At 42.5% G+C, this 25,384-nt stretch overlaps 2 protein-coding genes across 2 annotated transcripts in view; both read left to right on the top strand.

Moving 5' to 3' along the window:
• LOC125902683 (solute carrier family 22 member 23-like) overlaps window positions 1–13,225 on the top strand; it is a 58,194-nt gene extending 44,969 nt beyond the window's left edge. The window contains exons 7-11 of the mRNA XM_049599223.1: window positions 1,768–1,870; window positions 2,674–2,909; window positions 6,060–6,092; window positions 8,554–8,677; window positions 9,496–13,225. Coding sequence (XP_049455180.1) covers window positions 1,768–1,870; window positions 2,674–2,909; window positions 6,060–6,092; window positions 8,554–8,677; window positions 9,496–11,038 — 2,039 coding nt within the window. The 3' untranslated portion in view covers window positions 11,039–13,225. The remainder of the gene's footprint in view (window positions 1–1,767; window positions 1,871–2,673; window positions 2,910–6,059; window positions 6,093–8,553; window positions 8,678–9,495) is intronic.
• A 3,696-nt stretch (window positions 13,226–16,921) lies between these two features.
• On the top strand, window positions 16,922–24,398 carry LOC125901896 (tubulin beta-2A chain-like). The gene is made up of 4 exons (XM_049597900.1): window positions 16,922–17,113; window positions 17,485–17,593; window positions 18,862–18,972; window positions 22,966–24,398. Exons 1-4 carry the CDS (start codon window positions 17,057–17,059, stop codon window positions 24,036–24,038), a joined length of 1,350 nt encoding a protein of 449 aa, XP_049453857.1. The 5' UTR covers window positions 16,922–17,056; the 3' UTR covers window positions 24,039–24,398.
• Window positions 24,399–25,384: the final 986 nt, after the last annotated feature.

The following is a 25,384-nucleotide window of genomic DNA, read 5'->3' as shown; positions in this document are numbered from 1 at the left end:
CTTATTATAGATTTATTGGAATTAGTGTACATATTGGCTGATTTTCAAACAAAAATTGGAGCACATAAATATTTCATAGGCTGCATTTTAGGTGTTCTTGACCCTTGTTTTTCTAAATACATGTAAAAGATATTTCTGTGGCATTTTATATATTACTTAAATTGCTGTTTTAAGTTGTATAATTTGCCAAAAGATGATATTCATGATATTCTATAGGCAGCACAGTGCTGCAGTGGTTAGTATTGTCACATCACAGCAAGAGGGTTCCTGGTTTGAGCCTGGGGTTGGAGGTTTGAACCTTGGGGTAGGGGCGGAGGTTGCATGTTGTCCCTGTGTCAGCGTGGGTATTCTCTGGCTTCCTCTCACAGTCCAAAGACATACAGGTAAATTGGTGACTCTAAATTGTCCGTAGGTGTGAATGTGAGTGTGAATGGTTGTCTGTCTCTATGTGTCAGCCCAGTGATAGTCTGGTGACCTGTCCAGGGTGTACCCTGCCTCTCGCCCAGTGTCAGCTGGGATAGGCTCCAGCCCCGAAATTAGCTCTCTGGCGCCCCCATTTTGTTTGATGGGGTCAATAATGGAGGGGGCCCTCTCAGATTATGTGTGGTCATATGCCTACAAAGTTGCGTGGTGATGGGTGAAACCCTTGAGATGTTATACACCTTTATGTGATGAGCCACGCCCTCTGCAATATTCATTGCCTTATAGAAGCTCAGATTTAGTAAGTTTTCCAACTTTTGCCAAGAGGGAACTTTAGATATTGCTCCCTAGATTATGTTCACCCAGTTTCATGCAGATCACTCAAACTTCCTAGGAAGAGATCCATTTGAAGTGTTTTTCAAAAAATTCAAAATGGTGGAAAATCTATATAAGCGGAAGTTATGGGTTCTTGAGGCAAATGTGTTCCTCATGAGGAGAGGCATCTCTGTGCAAAGTTTCATGTCTCTACGACATATGGGGCATGAGATATGCCCATTCAAAGTTTGCAATTTCAATCGGTTGCTATAGCGCCCCCCTTTGGCCAATTGATGTAATATTGCTTCATTCCCATCCTCCCATGACCCTCTACCACTGTGCCACATTTCACATGGATTGACCAAGTCAGTGAGGAGAAAAACGTGGAACAGACACACACACAGAGTTTTCATCATTATATAGCAAGATAGAATTTTTCCTAATGTACACAGCAGTCACAGTACATATATCACAACATAACCAAATGTGACTTTGTGGAAAAGATATTCTCGCAAAAACAAAACACAAGTTATATTTGGTAAATGGACTATTCCGCCTCTCTAGCCTCCTGACTTCTCAAAGCGAGTTAACACTACTTGTCACATTGACCCATTTGTACACACATTCACACACTGGTGGCTGATGCTACCGTACAAGGTGCCACCTGCTACTCAGTTAAACATTCACACACACTCACACACCAATGGCACAGCCATTGGGAGCTTTTTGGATTTCAGTGTCTTGCCCAGTAGCTTGCTCTTCGTTCTGAGCCACAGCCCACTGTGTTTTGTTATACAGGAATAATTATATGATGCTTCAACCTAGGAATAGTTGGGACTAAAAAAATAATAATAATGCATTTATGCAGTGAACAAATGTCCCAAAAGAAACACAGGCACTATAAAATATATGAAATAACCACTCTTTGCATTGCTACACTCAAAGTCATGAAATGACTTTTATGCTCAAATACTGATATTGGCCTCAAATGTCAGATTTTGGTCAGTCTCTAACACGTCTGCTTGTTTCCAGAACTGCAGAGAGCTCTTCAAAAGAAACCCAAGAAGACGTGCATTGTGAAAATGGTCGGGACGCGAAACCTGTGGAAGAATATTGTTGTGCTCTGCGTCAACTCGTAAGTGTTTGTCATCTGTATCAGCACTCCAAAACACAGTTTGAACATTTACGTGTCAAGGTGCTTATGTGTGTGGGAGGATCTGAACACTGGAGAGAGAGAGAGAGAGAGAAAAAGAGAGAAAAAAAAGGGAATGCGTGTGTGTGCTTGTATGCCTGTGTGGGGCGAGGCGATGCCAGTCAGACGCGCCATTTTGTGCAGCGGAGATGGCACTATTAACCTGGAGGCTCGATACGGCATTGATCAGTAGCCCTCAATGCTTTTGCCCTTCCATATTTGTGCTGCTCTCTCCTTTCATCTCCGGTGGGATCTCTCCTCTTCTCTCCATCTGAGACCTCATCTCTAGCTAGGCTGACCCAGCTTCAGCTCTGCCTCAGTGCACGGTATCCCCTTAACTCCCCGAGTCAGCATAAATTTTACATGAGCTGTGTCTTTATGAAACATTAGACAAGCAGGAGAGAGGGTGTGTGAGTGTTTGCTCTTGTTTTTGTGTATGCTTGGGGTGTGTGTGTGTGTGTGTGTGTGTGTGTGTGTGTGTGTGTGCGCGCGCGCTTGTGTGTCAGTAAGTCAGTGTTTACATGTGTGCGGTTTCAGTGAGATAAGATGAGGAAAATGTGATAAACCTCCACTTAACCCTCTTCCATCTCCTTCCATGTTCTTCATCTTTAAATTGGTCTGATCTATTATCTCTGTATCTTCTCCCCTTTTTGTTTCTTGTCACCATCCACTTATTCCTCACCTGCTGTACATACCGTAACCACTAGCATCTGCTAACGTAGCCCTGTGTGTGCTTTATGATCCAGGCTAACAGGTTATGGGATCCACCACTGCTTTGCCCGCAGCATGATGGACCCTGAAGCTCAGGAGACAACCATGTTCCACAACTTCTATGCAGATTATTACACCATGGCGGGCATTGCGGTGGCCTCTTGCATGGCGCTGTGCCCCGCGGTGGGCCTGATGGGCCGGCGGGGGGGCCTGCTCATGTTTATGATCATCACTGCCCTGGCGTCACTGCTGCAGCTGGGCCTGCTTAATCGTAAGTACTCGTTGAGGAACACATGTCCACTGAGAATGATACCACAGTGATGTAGTGTATCTGTGGCAGTATTCGGTTTAAAGAAAGTCTATAACAGGATTTAGAGGTATACTATGCAGGATTTTCATAATGTGTAGACTCATGCAACCGTCATTAGAGCCCCTACACAAATTAAGTGACATGGGAATATTTTAGCATATTATACAATATGTTTAGGCTGAAAAATAAACTTACAAACATCTTAACAGCGCTAAAACATGTAAATTACAGAGCAATGTTGCTTACCTCTCCCAGGGATTACAACAACAACAGGGGAGAGGTAAGGCGGGAGACACTCCGTTATAGGTGAGGTATCCCTAAAGGTGAACGTAGGGGTACAGAAACTGAGTGTCAGACGTTCCACATATTGACCATGGATGCCTAAGCATGTCAGGGGACAACAACTGAAACAAATTTTGTGTAATTATACAACTACATTTGACTTTGTTGCATGTATTACTGCTGTATAATTCTGTTATAATCATGCAGAATTAATTCCTCTCAATCATCTCTTATGACCCACTGAAGGAAGGCAGCAGTGTATTAATCTGCAGAGACTCTACCTTCTGCCTGGATTTCTTATTTCCCCTTTGTTCTCTTTGTTTGGGACATTTATTGGCGTGTACCCCCACAGCGCTTAGGTGAGGTCGGCTTTATATAAAGGTAGCAACCAGGTGCCAGACCATAAGCACATGCATCCGAGGGACACGACACTGAAAAATGCAAATATAGCGAGGCAGAAAGCCAAATGAGAGGTTGGCTTTTACTTTCTCTTCTCGTATGTTTACAAGCAGTAACCGACAATCCTGCATAGTATACCTTTAAGCCTTTAAAGACGACTTAAGTAAGGCTGGTGCAATTCTTTATTTCTCATATTGTCAACAAATCCCATGAAAAGACCAAAACCGATCCTGTCTGCGTATCCAAAGCCTCATATATCTTACTCCTCTGTGCCATACAGCTCTGTTGTTGTTTAAAAACCACTTACAAACATCAGTGAGCCACACTCTGGCACTGCGTGACATGTTCCTTCATTATAATTAACATGATGTTCTGAGTCGTTTAGCCTTTGTAAAAGCTGAAACATAGATTTGGGTAACACTTTATTTGGATAGTCCACCTACAGAGAATTTATTTTCAACAGCGTATTAGTTAAGATTCAACAACAATTTGGTTGAACTTGAACTATTCACTTAACCCAGGGTTGGGCAACCTGCCTCTCCGAAGCCACATGCGTCTCTTTATGCCCGCTACACTGGCTCCCTATTGGTTTGTCCAAAAAAAAGGAAATAGGTAACTGTTATTTTTTCAACATTTTCATTTTTCATATATCATTTTTCAAGGCCCAAAGTGATTTTATATGCTCTGAATGTAAAAATGTGTAGCCTATACAGCAAATAAAAAAGGTTAAAGATATAGGGTTAAACATAAGGTTAAAATGTGGTTTTTCATTGTTTTTATCACTAGCGGCAAGAGGAAAACAAATCACTGTGCATGTGCAGAATGGTGTTTGACATATGGTGTATCGCCACCTACTGGCCGGGCATGCTAATTGCAGCAAAAAGCTGCCGTTTTTGCGTTTTCGTGTAAACAGGGATATCGTTATCACAACTGATTGTGTAAACCTGATTTTTTTTTATAAGGGATAAATAAAAATCTGTTTTTATTTGTAGCGGTATCCGTGTAAACAAGGCCTAAAATGTGCATCATACATCTACGACCTGGCACCTTTTCCTCTAAATTCAGCCAAACCTCAATAGCGGTGGCTCATCTTAAGTCTCCCTAGCTAGGCTAACTATGTTGTGTATGTTGTTTGTCTTACTCTTATGGTGCAATGGACCTCTCCTTGAGATGTGTCTGTAATAAAGTATGAATTGAATTGAATTGATTGAAATATGGATTCCAAATTCACAAAACAGAGGAAAACAGAGAATTTAATATTGTGCAGACAGATTTGTTTGCTTTCACCGCCATCGCAGCAAAGGTTAAAGTAGCAAATAATCATGAATAGCCCACTGCAGAGGAGCCACCCTGTGGTAAAAGATATTAAGGAATGCTCATTTGGAGCTGAGAGGCTAATTTAGATATCTTCATTATAAGGCTCAAATATGCTTTTTGGCTCCGCACAGACTGTTTTTAATCCTTTTTTTGGCCAAAAATGTTTTTTTTACTAGTAAAGATCAACCCCTGACTTAACTTACATGTAGCTAATAGTCACATGCATAAATAATCATCTGCAGAGAAAACAAACAGCTGAATTGTCAAATCCCAAATAATAAACTGTTGAAATGTTACAAATACTCTCTACTATCTATGGGTGGACTATCCAAATGAAGTGTTGCCTGTATTTATATATGTCAAAGTGTATTGAAAGTACTTGCACTGACTATTACACAATAAAAAGAATACATAGGATATAAAGATTTGTGGCAGGCTGTGCACAGTGAAGAAGGTGTGCAGCCAGAGAGGAACCTCTGTCATAACGGATGTGTCCTGTGAGATCTGGACAGTGATTCATCAGTACTGTTTATTGACTCTCACTAGAATCATTTTATGATGACATGATCATATTACATAAGAATGTGAATGATTACAGTATAATTAAAAAGTAACAGAATAGGTTATTTCCAAGCCTTATGTAGGGAGATTTGGAACAATTTTCCATTTAATGATATATGTTGATGTTGTTCATGTCACAGTACTCATTTCAGTCGTCTTGCTTGTGTCTCACATGCACCTGCAAATGCTAACCCTCAGTGTGCTGGAGGTACTATGTAAGATCTGGCTGTCCTTCAGTTGTTTCTAAGTAGTCGAACATGATCACAAACAACCGTTTTAGTCAATGTGTACCAAAAAGTGTTCCGAGCACAAGTCAGTTTATTTAGTTACAAATGAGTGAGCCGTAATGTTTAACCTGGGTCAACACATCAAGGTTACGCTCATGTTTCATGTTCCTGTTTGTGACCTGACAGTGTGTGTTGACAAGCTTTGCTCAACACGTGTGCATGTTTTTATTTTAACGTACGACACCTGATTTATTTTAAGAGCACATGTGATGATTGCTCAGCTTTGCGTCTTTTACTAATACATATGTGTCTTATTCTCCTCTAGTGCTGGGGAAGTACAGTGGCCATCTGAATATAGGTATGATAATCTCTTTATTTCCTTTTGAGTCATGTGTTTGAGTTGGGGAGATAAACCGATCAGTAGTTGAGTACTCTTGTTTCAGTGTTTTTTCCACCACCACTCTTGTCAGCTTTACATCCTTTGAATTGTCTCACACCACACATCACTTAGGATGCTATGTTGTCCTGATGAGGTTTTAGAAAATGTGCTGCATACAGACATTCTGCAGTATTTCATTAGCTTGAACAAGCCCTGCAGAGACACATAATGAAGTCCTAGATGTAATTATGGCTAGCATTTCACTTATTTATCCCCTTTGTGTTGAAGATGGTGAGCCTCTTTAGTACTGAGTTGTGAATCTCACAACCAGCCTCCCTTCTCTGTTTATCAATCTCTTTATTCTCTCCTCACTAATCCCCCTGTGGGAACCAAGAGCTGATCGCAGAGCAGTCCCCTCTGATCCTCTGTATGCCATCTTCAACATGTCTGATTCATTTAAAAAACACTCCATTCAAACCATCATTGTTCTAAATGGGCTCTTTGTATGCATGCCAATTCCTCAAATACTCATCAAAATAAACATTAGCACCGGGAAGCAGTAACATTTTATTTGACCAAAGTTTATCAGCACTCTAGATTTTCTAAATGCAGAGTTTGAAATTAGTCGTGGTGATACACTGTGAAATGCTTGTGTGTTTTAGGAATAATAGACACATTTATTCTACATTTATCGGCTAAATCAGATTAGATATACATATATTAATGTTCTTTTTAACTGAGGTGATGCAGTATGTGTAACAAATTAAGATTACAATTCAAACCTCAACATCCTGGCTAGTCTAAAGGATCAACCAGATCTGTCTCCTGTCAGGTTACATCTTCTCAGTGAAGTTCAGATGAGGGATGGAAAACATTTGACATTATAATTTTCTGAATTTGTGAAACCGAACTAACTTCTTAAAATCATGAAACCGCAAGAACTTTGAAAAACAAAAAGGATGATATTTGAAGTAAAATGTTTCCATTATATAAATGTAAATCTGAAGACATGAAGCGTTCGGTAGCATTGTTAATTTTGTTGTCGAAAACTATGACAAAAGTTTTTCATCAACAACCTTTTTCCATGACAAAAACAAGACGATGACAAGCTAAAAATAGATCTTGATAATAAGAGCTAAGATGAAAACAAGACGAGTCATGACGAAAATATTAATGGCGGACAATCGGACATTGAAAGCCAAGAATGTCCGTGCTTGTAATTATCTTCAAATGCCGCATGAGCGACGGGCTGGTAAACTCCAGTAAATAGTCTGCGCCAGGATGTTTTTCTAGCCAGTAAAAACACTCACAGTTGTAAACTGTAATTCAGCAGTAAATAATCAGTCGTGTGTGTTTGACTGTGGATGGTGGAGCAGCTGAATGGATTTGTGGAGTTGGTCAGTTGCAGCGGTGGCTGTTAGCTGCTGAATGGCAGCGGAGCTAGCAGCCACCGGCCGCCGGACTTCACAGCTCATCCCTGAAGGACTCCACTCAGTCCGGCCTATCTCAAGAAGGTTTATAGGTTGATGCTATTTAGAGTTTTAATCATCAACTCTGTGAGGGGACACAAGTTTAAACTTGTGTCCCCTCACAAGACTAAAATATTGCAGATTAAGAAAGAATTCTGGCTGAAATTTAGTTATTTTCTGCTTGTTAGAGTCAGAATTTACAATGAACCGGGGTACAAATCCTACGTGTCTCGGATTAGTTATTTATGGTATCAAAGTCTTTGAGAGCATAAATAGATGTTGAGCTTTTCAAATGATGATCAGTAAGTGTGTGCTCGTAAATCAGCCCTTAAACCTGTCAGAAACTGTTGTAAAAATGACAGTTTGAAAGTTTATTTGAAATCACCTGTGTTTGTAGAAGGATTTGTCTAAATTAAATTTGTATTCGACCTGTCACCTTGATTCTAATTTCTGATACATAAGCCTAAATGGATTAGTTTAAAAAGAAAACATATAGAAAACATATTGACTAAAGGTAATGACTAAAATGAATGAATGAATTAATTAATTAATTAATTTTTGTCAACTGAAATGTTTTGAATTTTCAGCCACTAAAACATTTGAGTGTTCGTCGACTCAAACTAGACTAAAACTATGAAGGATAAAACCAACTGTGATTAAAACTAATAAGCATTTTCGTCTCAAGACTAAGACTAACATAGCTGTCGAAATTAACACTCATAGTGATTAAACTTCACAATTTGGTTGCTTAGAAAAATTCAAAATATCATTGCCTTTCTTTGCCTCCATGCGTCCATATATATTTTTCAGCCCTTGAATTCCTAGCAATCCTTTGCCTCTTCTTTGTATGATGTTTAGTAGGGCTGAAATGCTGCAAGATCATCTGTAAAACACAATAATTTACTGCAAGACTTGAACATATTGTATCTTGTGCCCCTGTCCCGGTCCTCATTTCCATATGTCTTTTACAGATTACACAGGGACGCTGAATAAGAACTTTTCCATTGCATTCTCCATCATCGGCATGTTCTCCTCCCACGCAGTCAGCAACCTGAGCATCTTCTTCTGTGCTGAGATCACACCCACTGTGATCAGGTAGGCCCACTGAAACAGCGAGACTGTACTATTATAGGGGGATGAAATGTGGAAAAATGTGCTTTACTCCCGAGGAGTTTCTGCTTTGAATGTATAGGATATTGTTTGTCATTACATATGTGGGCAACTAGTCCATAATGTGTTCACACTTGCTCCACGTAGCATCATCAAGCCATCGGGTTGAGAAGTGCTGTAGAAATTTGAAGTGCTCCTTCTACACCTGTTATAATATCTGGATCAGTTTATAATTCAGTTACTACAGTGCCAGTGTCCATAGCGTCACATGGTCCTGCAGATGGATTAGCTGCTCCACCTCCTGTTAAAGGACGGTATGAAATCATTGAACAGACTCTCACGGTCCGGTGTCAAATGTAATCCACATCTTGTACAAATTAGCCATCCCCTTTGAGAATATATGACACAGCACTGGATGTTCATTATCTGGGGTTATATAAGGGGTGTTGTTCTACTGACAGTGCTCTGAGGGCGCCCTCTGGTGGTGCTTTTAGGCAATCATGGGAGAGGAAAAGGACTGCATGTAGAGGAGGACGTTTGGTGGTGCTGCAGCACTCTCTGCTGCTGTTTGCTAAAATGGCAGCAATATGTCAACAGAGGCATTCATGGCCAAACATGAGATCCTCCCTTTATAGAAGTGATTTAGGTGACAGTTGAGAACAACATATAATTCGTGATTTACTTTAATTGTAGTGAACCGTCTTCTCTTTGGCTGCTTTCTAGGAGGTTTATGAGGGTTTTTGGTATGTGTGGTCATAAATCCTTAATCCTACCACGTGATAACATTTTCCATCTCATCACAGGGGTGGCGGGCTGGGTCTGGTCCTAGCCAGCGCTGGCTTCGGCATGCTGACTGCACCCATCATGGAGCTCCACAATCAGAAGGGTTATTTTCTTCACCACATTATCTTTGCCTGCTGCACTCTCATCTGCATCATCTGCATTCTCCTGCTGCCTGAGACGCGTTACCAGCCCCTCCCTGAGACCCTGGCCGATGGCGAGAGCTACACCCGTCAACCTTTCATTCCTCCGAGGAAACCTGGGGAGCAGGGCCTGCTGGTCCAATCTGAGAGCAGCAGGGACTACACCAGGGTGCATGACACGCCGCTCCACGAGATAGCCGCCACTGCGGCGTCCACTATGGATTCCACCGCCTCTTCAGCTGTTGATTTGACCGCTCCGTCAGTCGCAGATATATTGGCTCCCACGTTCATGGAGGTGCATACTGGCAAGCCTGAGCCTAAAGACCCCAACGGTCACTCTGTTTCGTCTTTGTCCATGACTCCCCTCAAAGTCTTGGGTAAAGACAGCGTCATACATGTCAGTAAAGAGCACCTGCTGTCTTCCACTCCTCTACACAAACCCCCGTGCGTCACAGACCCACTTTTAGCCAATGCTGAAGAACCTCCAGCAATAGTCCTGGAATCTGTTGATCCACTGACGGATCCTGTCATTCTTGAAATGAATGACATTGGTCCTTCACCTACAAAAGAGTCAGTTGCTACCCCTTCCCCTTCATTAGAACCTTCCACTCCCCCCATCTCTCAAACTGTGCCTGCCTCCTTATTGATCTGCACCACGCCCATCATCGAACCCCCGCCTAGCTCCACGTTAGAATCCCCCAGCCCGGTGGGACATGAGATCAACGATATCGCCCCACACGCACCTTTGCTAGAGCCCACTCATGCCACTTTAGAGGACTCCCTTACTCCATCTATGCATGACGGCCTTCCTCCATCCCCTACCCCCTCTGCTCCGATTACAGATCTCATAGACAACACTTCCTCTGATGCTCCACCCCCCATTAGCGCACACACTGACATTCCCATCCACTTAGAAATAGTAGAAGATTCTACATCTACTCCTCCCACTAGAGACTCCCCCATACCTCCTGTCATACACCCCCAGTCGCCGCAGTTGGACCCCACCTCTCCCTGTGTCAATGAAATATCTCCTTGTTCTCCTTCTCCCCCTAGCCCAATCACCGTTTCCCCTTCACCCACTCCCCCTCCACCCATTGACTCAGGCCATACGCCTCCAGAGCCCTCTTCCACTCCCCCTGTCATAGATACTGTCAACACCACTGCACCGGTTCCTACCATTCTCCCTGTCACAGACATTGTGCACACTTCCACTCCAGAATCTACCACTCTGACTGTTCAGCCCACGCAGGATTCAGCTGCTTCCCTCGCCATAGATTCAGCGCCAACTTCAGGCTCTACAGAAGCAACTCCCCTCTCTCTAATGGACTGCACCGTCTCCTCCCCCATAGACTCTGGTATGCTTTCCCTTAGGGACAGTGCCAGCACAGACAACAACACCGTCAATGGTGTGGCGTCATTATGATCCAGCGTTGCAACCAGGAGGAGAAGCTTTACGGTTGCACGAGGAAGCAGCCCATGCCACATGAATAACCCCAAAGGGGGTGATGAGGGGGGCGTGAACTGTCCTACTCAGACTTCAGGCACTTACTGAGAGACTGTCCCCACCTGGAGTTGAGTAGACATGTCTTATGGAGATGCTGTATGTTTCTCAATGTCTCCCTCCCCCCCCGACCCTTCCTGCATTTAGCCAATAAATGAGACCACGTAAGTGAGAGAGTGCCAGAGGCTGGTTTGTGACAATGTGACAGTATCTTCTGCTCTTTTTGAATGTCACTGGAAATCACCAGCCTATAAACTACTTTGATGTAAATGAATGGGAAATCACTGTCTGTCGTTTTAAAGAGACTTGCAACTATACCCACAATCACTGAGAGGACTGGTGAGAATACGATGATGCTTAAAAACAAAAAACAAAAAAAATCAAATCACTGGTACTTTTGCTCAAATGAAATGTCCGTCTAACATATTTGTATAAAAACATCGCCTTACCTGTATGGACAGAAAAAAAAACAAAAAAAAGAAGCTGAATGTTACAGCATATTTTTTGCTATTGCAGAGGTAAACAATCCAAATTGGAGTGATTTTTCTAAATGCAACGCCAAAAACTACTCTGACCAAAATCAAATGTAGACATAGTGCCAAAAAACAAAAAAGCATAAATACAGTATTTGCCTGTTTGGTGCATTCCCCTGCTATCAACTCTATGTGGATTAAAGTGAACCCTGTTTCAAAGTTCAGAAATTGAAAATAATTGAATTGTTAATCAAATTAATAAAAGACTGAAGCTAAATCACCGTTTGATAAATCAGAGTTTAGAAATGAGATTGCTAAATTAAGAGAAAAGAATGACCCATATTTTGTCGCTCTGAAAAACTTTGATTTGTCCGATTGTTTCAGTCAGTGGAATTAATGGTATGCAAATGCTTTTATTTGTAAATGTGATATTGTAAGTAATTGCATAATTAGTTGTTGGGCTTCAGTCTTTTTTTTTTTTTTTTAAATTGAAAGTATTATTTTTGAATAATCTCTCATGGCGTGCCCTTACTGTACAAAGCTATATTACATTCTTACAGTATTTGCGGCACCTCAGTGTGATGCCACTTTATTCTTTGCAGTTGGGACAAAGCATGAAAAATAATTGTGAACGTGTCAGCAAAACAAACCTTAAAATGCAAACCTTAAAAACACACAGAAGCTATCTTTGAAACGAAACCAATGGATGACAAAATGTTTGATGTGATAACCAACTGTCATCGCTAACCTTCCGTGTGTTCTCCCAAATCATGTTCCGGCATTAACATAGTTTATGTACTGTATGTCAGAGTGCTCATACATTCACATGCACAACAAAGTTTACCTTTAAAAACATGCAATACGTCATACATGTCAAAAATGACATTTTAAAATACAGGTCAAATCCTCATTTATAGGTAGATTAACCTCTTCATGATCTTAAATTGACAAACTCTTGCTTAAGGAGGCACTTTCTCTTCCAAAGCCTGTGTCCATGTGTGGACAGTGTTATACTTGACTAGTGTGTAACTCGACAGGTGTAGTTACACTTTTTTGAGGTTGTAATATTTGTCGGAGAAAGATGTACAACTGCGGATAGACCACTGTTTACAATGTAATAATGAAAAATAATAATAATTACACTTTACTGCACAACATAGGAGCCAACTGAATGATGTCTTGTCATTTTGAAATGTGATAAAACTCACAGTATATCATATTACATCTCTACAGGGAGTATTGGTGATCTATTAAGGTGTCATTCAGGAGTCAAAGACAACAGCAGACTTGTGTTATTCACACCATCTTGTGGTGCACTTAAGAAGAACCTTACAGGTACTCTACTCACCAAAATCCTCTTTTGCTTTCATCTATGTGCACTGACAGAGGTTGAATGATTGAGCAAACCTGCCTGTGTTTTTTTTCCTTCCTCAAATGCAGCTTCAATTTATCGATCTTTCGGTGGATCAAGTCAACAAACTTCCATTTAGTGTTCCGGTTCATAGAAACATTTAGTGTCTAACATGCCATGCTGCTAAGCCTCAAAGCACAATGCCCTGCAATCATGTGATGTCAACTTTGGTGGAGCTTGGCGTCTTGACAGTTCAAGAAAAAAAAAAAAAAAAAAAAAGGGAAATGGAGTGGGATTTTGAAACTACTAGTACATTAACTTTTGCAATAGACCCAGATGTGATCCACTTTGTGGAAAAAGGGTGTTGACACTGGATTTAATAAGAAATTCTTGGCATCTGCAGTAAAAAAGTGGGTTGACTGCAGTGGTCAGTAGCTTCATATTACTCTGAGTCTTCATTGTCTGTGAGTGTTGGTCTGTCTGTCTCAGTGTGCGTATTGCAGGAATTGAACTGTGTATTGCCAAAACCCCATGCAACACCAGTGTAAAGACAGTGACACAGCACAATACAACCAGTGTCTTCTCTAAGATCTGTTGCTTCCATTTCCACAGCTCCCAATGCAGCTATTTCACGGTGCTGATGGGAGTCGTTCATCTGGAGTACAATTACAGTAAAAATCAGTAAAAGCAATCCAAAGCAATGTTAGCACCAGCGATAGGGTAGACTAGGAGACAGTGATTGGTGGAAAAGCAAAAAAAAAAAAAAAAAAAAAAAGGACGAAAAAAAAAAGGTTATGCCTTTGTAAATAGTAGGCTAAATGTGTGGACACGCCCAGCATAAGATGAAGGATCATAGATCATAATATGGACTGATGAATAGTTTTGAACTTAGATAAAACTCTCAGAGACATGAAGTCCCCAGTGTACGCATTTCAGGTTTTGCTTCTCTCAACCGTGCGACTCAGAATCTCCTGACGGGAGATTTGAATGAATGTAAAAACCATGGATTGTACCATTTATAATTTCTGATTGTTTGGTTTCATTTTGTTTTTGTTTTAACAGACATAATGCACTTGTATATAAGCCATACCTGTTGTTAAAATAAACCACTATTTATTGATCAACCATTGATATCAGTGAGTGCTTCATTTTATGACATTTCACAAGTAGATTCCAAGCAAAACAACAGTCAGATATTTTTACTGCTGGCTAGAGGCCTTGTTTCTTAAAAAAGGACAAAGCACCTTTTAAAGTACAGAAAACACAGAGTGCATCTGTTTTCTATGAGACTTTTATTTTAGTCATCAAACATGGATTCAAAGGCTGGATTACCAACAAAGGCCCGTGACCCTCAGGGGCCCTGGAAGCTTTCTGTGTGGCGGTTACTTCACAGTGATATGATTAATTACAAATTTGTTTGGTAAATTGCCTCATTAAAGCACAGTTAACGAGGCTAAGAGTCCATAGCCATGATGAATATTAAGGCACAGAGCTAAATGCTAATGTCAGTATACTTATATGATCGTAATGACAATGCTAACATGCTCATGTTAAGCAAGTACAATGTTCACCATCTTAACATGTTTAACACAAGGTGAGTGGCATTAGTTTCGTAGGTTTGGAATCTCCGACCTCGTCACAAATCGACGTTTGGTCATGGACTTTCCACGTCCAGATGACGTGAAAGGTGCCCTGGGTGTGTTGGATGCTGACGTTCTGGGATGGTGTGTCAAGTGTTAGTGTTTTTTTGCCTTCAACCACTAAAGCATGTGGTTGGGTTTCGGCAACAAAAGCACATGGTTTGATAGCTTACAAGTCAGTAGATCGTCAAAGTCATTAAGGTTCATCTTCTGGGGACCAAAACCTCACAGCAATCAGTCCAAAAGTTTGATGGAACAGTCAGACCAAGCCTTGCCTAGAGCAGGTTCTCAACCTATTTCGTGTCAACAACCCCGAACTGATACACGTTACGACCTTTATTTGAAAAAAAAAAAAAATCACTTCAGAGATCTCGATCTGAAAAGATTTTGGTTGTTAGATATGATTACAGGAAGTGAAACCTATGATCGGAATAGTCGCTCTTATGACTCACTCACATTGTGTGTGACGTGTGGTGCAGAAAGGGAACCCAGGTGCAGAAACGGAGCAGGTATTAACAATGATTTATTGCACAAAGGGCAGGTGAATCCACAAAAAATCAAAACTGCCAGAGTCCATCAAAAAACACAAAAGACGTCCAGAGAGTGCTGGGCTGTGAGGGCACGGGAGGCACTGGAAAAGACGGAGGAGAGGCACGGTTACAAATACTCATCAAAATGCACAAGAGAAAGTTCACAATGTTACCAAACGGCAGCCAAGCTGATACCACGGAGGTTCTCTGTATACTCTGGCGTCGAGGAGTGTGTCAGCAGGCTTAAAGTAGGCGGCTTGATTGGTAAAGCAGAAACAGGTGAGTCCAATCACTCCTCGACGCAGCAGGTGGGAAGGGTGCCTCCGGAGGAACAAAAGTAAAGTTACCCAAACAACCACACACAACCAGAACATACTATCAAAATAAAAGCAGCAAAGTGCAAACCACAACATTGTGTTCACTTCTATAGTAAAATATATAGTGAAAATAAAGACTCTCCATTTTCTGGGAGCCTGGTCTCACTCTGAAGTTGTCGAAGCCCGGTGCCTGTGCAGTGACTTGCAACATCAGACACTGACGAAAAAAGCCATCCTTTAATGTCGGCATGATACGCGGCTGGTCGCCAGCACTCGGCAGCGTCAGGGGGAACGTGGCGGGACGACAACAAATTTAAGGTGGCAAAAGTCTGACTAGGCCAGGTGGGAGAGGTGGTGGATGGGTCTAACAAACACGGACTTTTACCCAGGAGAGCTGTGTTCGTGTCCCACAAGATTATAAAGCCAAGCCTGTTCTTTTCTTCTAAACCTAACCATGTGGGTTAGTTGTTGGAGGAAAAAATAAAGTCAATTTGCGTTGTTGTACTGATGTAGTGCGTTTATTTTGAAAGGGACTGAATGCAAACAGTAAATTTCCGTTAGTATTTTGAAAGAAGACAATGCATGTAACAAGCAGAACTTGACACGGCGTCCAGAACGTCAACAACCAACGCACCCAGGGTACCTCTCACGTCATATGTGGACGTGGAAGATCCATGACCAAACGTCAATATGTGATGAGGTCAGAGTGAGAATGTGTTGTTTCTGGGGACCCCGTGGAACTCACTCAAGGACCCCTGAGAGTCCCTGGACCACTGGTTGAGAATCACCACCCCAGAGCCGCACTGCTAGTATGGCTAACACCACAAACTAAGAGCGCTACCCAGGGTGGCTCCTGCTTTTTACCCAATCTTGAGTAACTGTCTTTTAGAGGCCCCCTGTGTTAGAATCTAGTAAGTTACTACTTATGCACAAAGTTGTTAAAATTTTTACAGATGACACAAAGCAAATCTGGGACAGGGTGGCAGTGAAAAAATACTGGTTGGTTTCTGTGATGCTGGGGGCTTAGTAGAGACCCACAGCTCATTTTTACCCTCAGGGTTCCTATGCGAGTTTATCCGGCCCTGGCTGTAGCATTTTGTTCAACTATTTTGCAATATTCAAAATACAACATGGAAATATTGAAGTTTAAAGTCAGGGTTGATATGACTAATCAGAATATTAAATTAAATGTCTCACCCTGGAGTTCAAAGCAAAGGCTCTTTTAAACACTTAATAGTTGCTCCTGCCTAATGTATGTTGAATCACTACTGCACTTCTGAAGTTTTACATTTCCTGGCACGGAAACCATTACTCTGGCTTTTATGGAACAACCTCAGTCCAGGCTACATTTCCCCTGCATGGGACAGGGTGATGTCAGGGGGATGATGCGGCATGATCCTCTAGCCCACTGCATCAAACCGGAGCGCTCCCATTGGCTGGGAGGGATGTGGATGCTGCGTCGCGTGCAACGTCATCTGACCAGCAGCACGTTTATCTATCTCGCCGGCTCAACACTCGCCCTAGAAATGAGGCAAGTGCAGATTTTGAGAAACACAGTGGCAAGAGACTGAAGACTGGACGCCGGTGAAGTCGAGACAGGACGCTCTCTGCCCGCATCCGCAGCGCATCATGAGGGAAATCGTTCACATCCAGGCTGGACAGTGTGGAAATCAGATTGGGGCGAAGGTATACATATTATCATTCAATTTAGGAGGGTAAAAATAATAATAATTGTGATGCAGACTGTGCCGTGTTGTTTTTGTTTTGAAAAATGCACAGATTCGCGTCATTAGGTAATTAGTTTGGCGCTTTTGGGCGTATATAAATACATATGTCTTATTTTTCTTAAAGTTTGAGATGGATTAGTAATTGTTTATATCTGTGAAGGGTGCGGTCCAGCTGGGCCGTGCGTGATGTGGCCCCCCTCGTGTCATTGTGTCACCAAGCAGATGCGCAAAATAAAACCTGACGCACGCGCTTTAACTCACACCATGTTGTAAATATTGTTAAATGACCACAACAACTTGAGTTCATGTATCATGTTTGTCCCATCTTAGTTCTGGGAGGTGATAAGTGATGAGCATGGCATCGATCCCACCGGTAGTTACCAAGGTGACAGTGACCTGCAGCTGGAGAGGATAAACGTCTACTACAATGAGGCATCAGGTAAAAAAAAAATAAATCAAATAAAATAAAAGTGAAAGTTTGTTTTTAATAAACAACTTGTTTGCATCTGAATAGTTTACCACTACATTAAGCTTTGTTTCCATTGCTCATTATTCTTGCATGAATGCTTATGCTACACAGACCTCATTTAAATGCAACAGTATGCTCATGTCACTAATTTAGCTGCAGAGGGGAAAGTAGGTCCCAGTATGAGTGCAGGGGAAAATTAGGACAGTGAATCTGCTAAAATATCTCCCTTCTCTCTCTCTCTCTCTCTGTCTCTCTCCTTCTCTCTGTCTCACTCTATAGGGAGCACAGGTATCTGCAGTCTCTGTATAGCTGACCCCCCCCCTTCCCTCACCGCGCTCACTGTGCCTTGGTCTCATCTCAGTATCTGATTTTCATTGGCGTGGCATGTTGAAGGTCACTCCACATGCACTGCGTGTCATCATGCATTGAGCAGTCAAACGACGACGTTCACTAATCATGCAGCTTTATATCTAGTGACTCAGCCTGTGAACTGATGCTGTCGGAGGAAGGACAAGTCGGTGCAGATCTCAGACAGGGTTGAGATCACTCATCGGCTTTGCGTAAATGAAAGGCCGGTGCCGGAGCTGCATTTGGGCCTAAACAGCTTATTCACTGTTGCTGTCTACTGCTGCTAACATTTTGCCTAGCAGCAAGCATTATTGATCCTTTGTTTCCATGTTGCATGTCAGCTTCAGTGTCATCTACTGGGTCACTATTGAGTGTGGATTGACTAAGCATCCCATGACTTAATGTCTCCTTCACATTAAGAGAGTACACTGGGAGACATTTACAGACGCAAGTAACATTAAGACTTTTAAAAGAGGTATGGGTAGGGGAAGAATGCAGCTTTATTTGAATGCACTCTGCAGAGCTCAGCACTCTGTCAGCCCCACCGGTCTAGAATAAGCAGTGCAGCATGCTGCAGCAGTTTGTTTGTAAGAAGGGTTACAGACAAAGTAAAGGACAAGAAACAAACAATCGAAGGCACCATGCTGTCTTCAGATATCCAGCTTCGAGGACAGGCTGTAGTACCCTGTAAACAAATGACTGTTAATCTAAAAGATCACATTGGGAAACAACACTGCTGTATTTATATCCTTCTGGATCAGCGTACTTAATAATTCCATGGTTCACTAGAAACATTCTGACATCATCACACTGAGACTGTCGATATCTTCCTCCACCCTTCCGTCCATTGTCTCTCTCTTCCTCTATCCTCTGCTCTTCTTCATCCAAAGGCAGCAAATTCGTCCCCCGTGCCATCCTGGTCGACCTGGAGCCAGGAACCATGGATTCGGTTCGCTCCGGCCCGTTTGGACAGCTGTTCAGGCCTGACAACTTTGTCTTTGGTGAGTGTAACACTAAATCACCATGTCACCAGCACTGACCCTGAACCAGCTGCACATACATTATGTGTGTGTGTGTGTGTGTCAGCAGCTGCTGTCATGTCCTGTCAGGCTGGACTTAGCTTCACCTGAGAGCGCTGTGCAGCAATGTATATTTTCAGCACGTAGCTGCTGCAGCGATGTGCCAGTGGTGTGATGCATTGTCCGTGCGCAGCTGAGTCAGACTGAGACAGCTCTCGCAGTGACTCAGCAGAAAAGAAATCTACTAGGAGGTGATGCTGCAGTGCTGCTCACAAGTGAGGGTGCAGGGGCCAATAAACTCCACCACTGGATGACTCATTATAGAAATATAGTTTACCAGAAATATCAATTAGCATGTCTAATAGAGCTAAAGAACTAAAAGTACATTTACTAATGATGTTGAAATTTCTGATTTCCTAATTTATAATAAATGATGTAAGGTATTTCAGTGTTTCTAACGAGAAATACTTTACAAAGGTTGCCATGAATATTGCTTTGTAGATCAGTAGTAAGAAGGACACCGTTAGGGTTGCAAACACTAAAAGTCTACAGTCATGCTGCAGCTCTGTCACACTGTACTTAGGAACAGTTGTGCTTTGAGCTGAATGCTAAAGTCAGCAGGGCAACATGCTAACAATGACAATGCTAACATGCTGACGTTTAGGAGATATACTGTTTAACATGGTCACCATATAGTTTAGCTTTTTAGCAAAACCAATCGCGAGAATAAATGTTAGCATTGTATATTTCTGCAAACCACAGAAATGCAACATTTGTAAAGTGTTATGCTGAAACTAAAAAAATCAGTGCTGTGGTTAACGTTTTTAGGCACAAAAACCACTTGGTTATGGTTAGAAAAAGATAACGTTATGGTGCAAACACCCAGTTTTGTTGTCGGTCTCAAACAGTGGTCTGCAGTCTCACATGCTAGCAGTGGGACACAAACTAACAGATTTTAGTGTGGGCCGATTATTAAAACTGTTTGAAATGAATTATTTTTTGTTTTATTCTAACAACATGCACATCTCACATCACATCAAGAATTGGCAGAAGTGAAATGGAGCAAAATATAACAACGTACCCTATGGGTGGGGTTAATTGTAACAGGCAGAGGGTCAGCTGTAAGACTTGGTGACAGAGTCTGTTTAACACAATTAATTCAGTACAATTCCATCTATATACTATAGCTCTCCATCTACATCAGGGGGAGGATATATCCGTACAGGTATCCATCCATCGGTTAGCCTATCATTGATATTCACTGGTTGGACCAATAAATGTACATGGAATATGAGTAAAAAAATATGAGTATTGAATGTATGAATGTTGACAAGACTGTGGAAATGTGTGTCAATAAGATAATTACAACAACGACAAATTAAGAATACAAAGTATATCTCATTTAATTAAAGACATTAGTTCAAACTGAACATAAGTTAAAATAGAGTTAACGTGCTATAGGTGGCCGAGTTATAACACCATGTTACATAGTTTTATGCAACAAGACAGTTATTAAAATAATATATGGTTGGATTTGATGACTTACATAGACAGCTCAGTTATCAAAAATGCCAAAGAAATGTACTGATGTTGGGTGGAAACTTTGTTACTGAACTCCACTGACACTCATCAATTTCTGTGGAATTTCACGGGTCACTGTTTGGTGGTATTGTGGTCAACTGGCCGGAAACACGAAAGAATCGACCCTGTGTAACCACATAAAAAGTCCATATTACAATTTACCTCGAGTTAGGTTGTGCCCCACGCTCCCCAATGTCACTTTAGGGGGCGATCACACAGAAATGAGACGCTAGAGACGCGGACGCTTCAAAGACACTTGAAACGCTGGAAACGCTTACTCAATGCACGCAGCTACTGGCGTCTGACCAGGGCGTAAAATTAACACCCGCCAAGCGCCAATGGCGTGTAAAAACTGAGTTTGGCGTGTAAAACAAAAACACACACCCGCCAGTGGCCGATGGAAAATTTTGAATTGCATGTGGGTTTTTTATGTGCTTCGACCATTTCTGCCAGCTGTGTCCAGGGACGGTTTTTGCTACGGGCAATGTGGGCGACTACCCAGGGAGCAATCTATGTGAGGGCGCATGAGCGCCCTCGAAAAAAAACAAAACAACAACAACAACAAAAAAATTCGCCAGTTTTCTAGACTACCGCTCATTTCCATGTCAAGTTAGTGGAGTGAGCGCTGGGGCGCCCCATTATCACGTTTCAACCAGCAGCAGAAAGGAAATGCGAATCCTGGAGGTTGTGGGTTGAACAGGGGTCACAGACAGGAACACGGCGGAGGTTCATAGTGCTTACCAGCCGTCTCCGACTAAGTCCGACTCCAGGTCCAGTAATTTCCTCTTTCGCTGGTGTCATGACTGCCCAGTAGTACCTGGACAACCGATCCGTGGCGGTACACAGGTATGTGGCGTGTCAGAGGAGAAACGAGCTGTTCACGGCCCACAAACCTCACCGCACTTTAGGGACTGTTCTTTACTTATGGAGGGACTGTCAGGGGAGGAGGGTGGCTGGTTGATTTTTATTTTATTTTGATCCCCCCTATGTTCATCACTTATTGATGCTGTTTTTGAAGTATGAATAAGTCATTAAGTAATTTATTCCATTGAAATATCATTGATGTATTATAGAAAAGTGATATATCTTTTTATAAATGACAAAAGGCACATCTGCCTCACTTTTGCTGTGGTATTGTGATACTACTACTGCAGCCTTTGCCACAAGCGCGCCAAAGAAACACAGAGGACAGGGTTGGATTTTCCTAAAGTTGGATTTTCATACTAAAAACGTAAGGTAATTATTTTTCGTCAAATAAGGCACAATTTTTTTATTTGGCTGGTGAAAAATATGTTTGGCCGGTAAATTTTTGGAGGTCACTAGCCAATGGCAGATGAGGTGAAATGTTAATTTTACGCCCTGCATCTCACGCTCAAAAAGTTGAAAATATTTTAACTTTTCAGCATCTACGCGCGTCTAAAAAGACGCCGGAAAAAGGGGAACTGCCCATTGGTCCAACAGCCCATTGTTCTGACCATATTAAACTCATTGTTCCGAAGTCCGTTCCGAAATCATCATGATGCCCTGTGGTTAAGGTCTGGTTAGATTTAGGCACAAAACCCACTTGGTTAGGGTCAGGAAAAGATCATGGTGTGGGTTAAAATGAAAAAGAAAGTGACAAACACATAAGCTGTGAGCCTGCTCCGCCTCAACCCTTTCCCAGCTGACCCAGAGCCGGTCCGTTCAGCACCGCGGACAGTCGGACTAATGGGATGTCGAACCAATGGGCTGTCGGACCAATGACATGGACCCCGGAAAAACGCCCGTCTAAAAAGAACGCCGGTCAGACGCGCCGTATCACAGGAAAAACAATGGTTTTACTGGCGTCGCCTTTCTAGCGTTTCATCTTGGTGTGATTGCTCCCTTAGGAGTCTTGATATGAAATGTACAAATGTAAAATAATGGTGGTTTGCAGAAACATACGATGCTAACATTTTCCTCTGGCGACTTGGCTGTTTTGGCATTATAACATTTCTAATTGGCGCTAAATACACAGTACAGCTGCGGCTGATGGGAATGTATTAGGCAATTTGAAAATCTGACCATGTAATGGCGCTACATGAAATCAGGGGATCAACAAAGTTACTAGAATTCATCTTGAATGGGACACGAATGTCCATACCAAATTTCGTGGCAGTGCATCCAGTAGTTTTTGAGACATTTCAGTCAAAACCACTATTGTCAACCTCCTGGAGGCATTAAAGGAAAAGTCAGGGGATCACCAAATTCATTAGGATCCATCCTCTCGGGACCATGAATGTCCGTATACACTTTTATGGCAATCCATTGATAAAGACATGGTACAACTTATAAAACTGTTTAATGCCTGAGCAGAAAGTGGCACCATTATTTGTCCAACATAATTTCTCTTTAAACATTGCATGCATCATGCAGGTCAAAGTGGAGCAGGAAACAACTGGGCCAAGGGTCACTACACTGAGGGAGCTGAGCTGGTGGACTCCGTACTGGACGTGGTGAGGAAGGAGTCCGAGAACTGCGACTGTCTGCAGGGCTTTCAGCTCACCCACTCACTGGGCGGAGGCACAGGGTCTGGAATGGGCACACTGCTCATCAGTAAGATCCGCGAGGAGTATCCAGACCGTATCATGAACACCTTCAGCGTCATGCCTTCCCCGAAGGTGTCTGACACTGTGGTGGAGCCCTACAACGCCACTCTCTCTGTGCACCAGCTGGTGGAGAACACTGATGAGACCTTCAGCATCGACAACGAGGCCCTGTACGATATTTGCTTCCGCACCCTGAAGCTGACCACGCCTACTTACGGAGACCTCAACCACCTGGTTTCAGCCACCATGAGTGGGGTGACCACCTGCCTCCGCTTCCCTGGCCAACTCAACGCCGACCTCCGAAAGCTGGCGGTCAACATGGTGCCCTTCCCCCGCTTGCATTTCTTCATGCCCGGCTTCGCTCCCCTCACAAGCAGGGGCAGTCAGCAGTATCGCGCCCTCTCCGTGCCAGAGCTCACACAGCAAATGTTTGATGCCAAGAACATGATGGCAGCCTGTGACCCTCGTCACGGACGCTACCTCACTGTGGCGGCTATCTTCCGTGGCCGTATGTCAATGAAGGAAGTGGATGAGCAGATGTTGAGTGTGCAGAACAAGAACAGCAGCTACTTTGTTGAATGGATTCCCAACAATGTCAAGACCGCAGTTTGCGACATCCCTCCCCGTGGCCTCAAGATGTCTGCCACCTTCATCGGCAACAGCACGGCCATCCAAGAGCTGTTCAGGAGGATCTCTGAGCAGTTCACGGCCATGTTCCGCCGCAAGGCTTTCCTCCACTGGTACACCGGCGAGGGAATGGATGAGATGGAGTTCACCGAGGCCGAGAGCAACATGAATGACCTGGTGTCTGAGTATCAGCAGTACCAGGATGCCACAGCTGATGAGATGGGCGAATATGAAGAAGATGAAATAGAGGATGAGGAAGAGGTCCGCCACTGATTGTAAAACACTGACATGACACTCTGAGTGAAACAGTCCCTCAAAATATTCATTGTCGTTGGACAGCGCAGTGAGATCATAAGAAGTATTCTAGAGATGCAAGTGTGTAACTACATTGTGCAGATCATGATGAAATACAGCTGTTTAGCTAATATAGATATGGCTTATACTGACGAAGATCACGAGTGGTGTTAGAACCTAAAAATATGCAAGTACTATAGTAATTGGTTTTCCAAGTCATGCTTTGCCAGTGTCAAAATGAGTACAGTCTTGTCTTAAATACAGTTTTGTAACATTTACTTCAACATGCATTCACTGTCTCAAACCTCCAATAAAAGATCCAGTCCTGTCAATACTTGACGTCATGTCTTTATTTGATAGTTATACAGGTGTAAACGTGGATAACTTTGAAGCTATTGCAACATAAGTCCTTGTTTTAAATATTCTAAATGTAATATGTGATATATTTACTATAAAACTCTGGTGACATGTTCTTACATTACAATAAGCGTGGTACTCTGAGTCAATCCCACATTCACAGTCTTAATGCAATCACTATGTGCTAGCACACCAAATCTGCTGCAGAAAATAGTCCACAACAAATATTCTATTTACTCCTGTTTGAGTAGTCTTTGCTAGAAACCACAGTGCCGTACTGTCTTAGGGCCTTTTCACATCTACTTTAAGGGTGCTTTCACACCTGTTCTGTTTGGTTCAGTTCAACTGAACTCAAGTTCGTTTGCCCTCGGGTACACTCCAAAACAACCGGACAGAGACCACCTCTTGAAGAAGTTCTCAGTCCGGTTGTTTTGGTGCGGTTGGTTTGTGGTGAGAAGGTGCTCCCACCTCGATCTGAACCAACCACAGTCACATGACACATTGTTTGGGTTAAACATGAGCATGTTACAGTCCTGGAGGATTATTAATGTGCACCTCCTCCTGTACTGCCTTAATATGCATATTCAGCACATCCAATGCATCAAAACATTGTTTTCTAGTTGGAGCCGCGCCTCGTTTTCAAACTGTATGGTTTGACTAAAATGAACAATGACAGCAATATAGTCCACGATGAGCAGCGCTAAAATCAATCTGCGTAGTTGTCCCTCCATTGTGACATTAGAAAGTGTCACATTTATCTTGCAAGTGTACTCTTCTTCAATGTTTGCTTTACTTCCTGGATTTTACCCACATGAAAATTCTGACCAATCAAGAGCAGCTTTCTCACACAAGGCATTTGATCTGGTCCGCTTGTAAATGCTGCCGTGAGAACATGAACTCCATGAATTAGTCCCTGATTTGGACCAAAGCAAGACAACTCTAGGTTTGAAAGCACTCTAAGATTTAGA

Source organism: Epinephelus fuscoguttatus, linkage group LG15, assembly GCF_011397635.1.
Source record: "Epinephelus fuscoguttatus linkage group LG15, E.fuscoguttatus.final_Chr_v1".
NCBI classification, from domain to species: Eukaryota; Metazoa; Chordata; class Actinopteri; order Perciformes; family Serranidae; genus Epinephelus; species Epinephelus fuscoguttatus.
Note: the sequence above shows the minus strand (reverse complement) of the source record. Positions and strands in the feature narration are given on the sequence as shown.

Bases quoted from the DNA above. Each gene is read 5' to 3' on its own strand.
- LOC125901896 (XM_049597900.1), top strand. From the start codon at position 17,057: ATGAGGGAAATCGTTCACATCCAGGCTGGACAGTGTGGAAATCAGATT. The intron at 17,114-17,484 runs GTATACATATTA...GTCCCATCTTAG, and splicing joins GAAATCAGATTGGGGCGAAG to TTCTGGGAGGTGATAAGTGA. The intron at 17,594-18,861 runs GTAAAAAAAAAA...CTTCATCCAAAG, and splicing joins CTACTACAATGAGGCATCAG to GCAGCAAATTCGTCCCCCGT.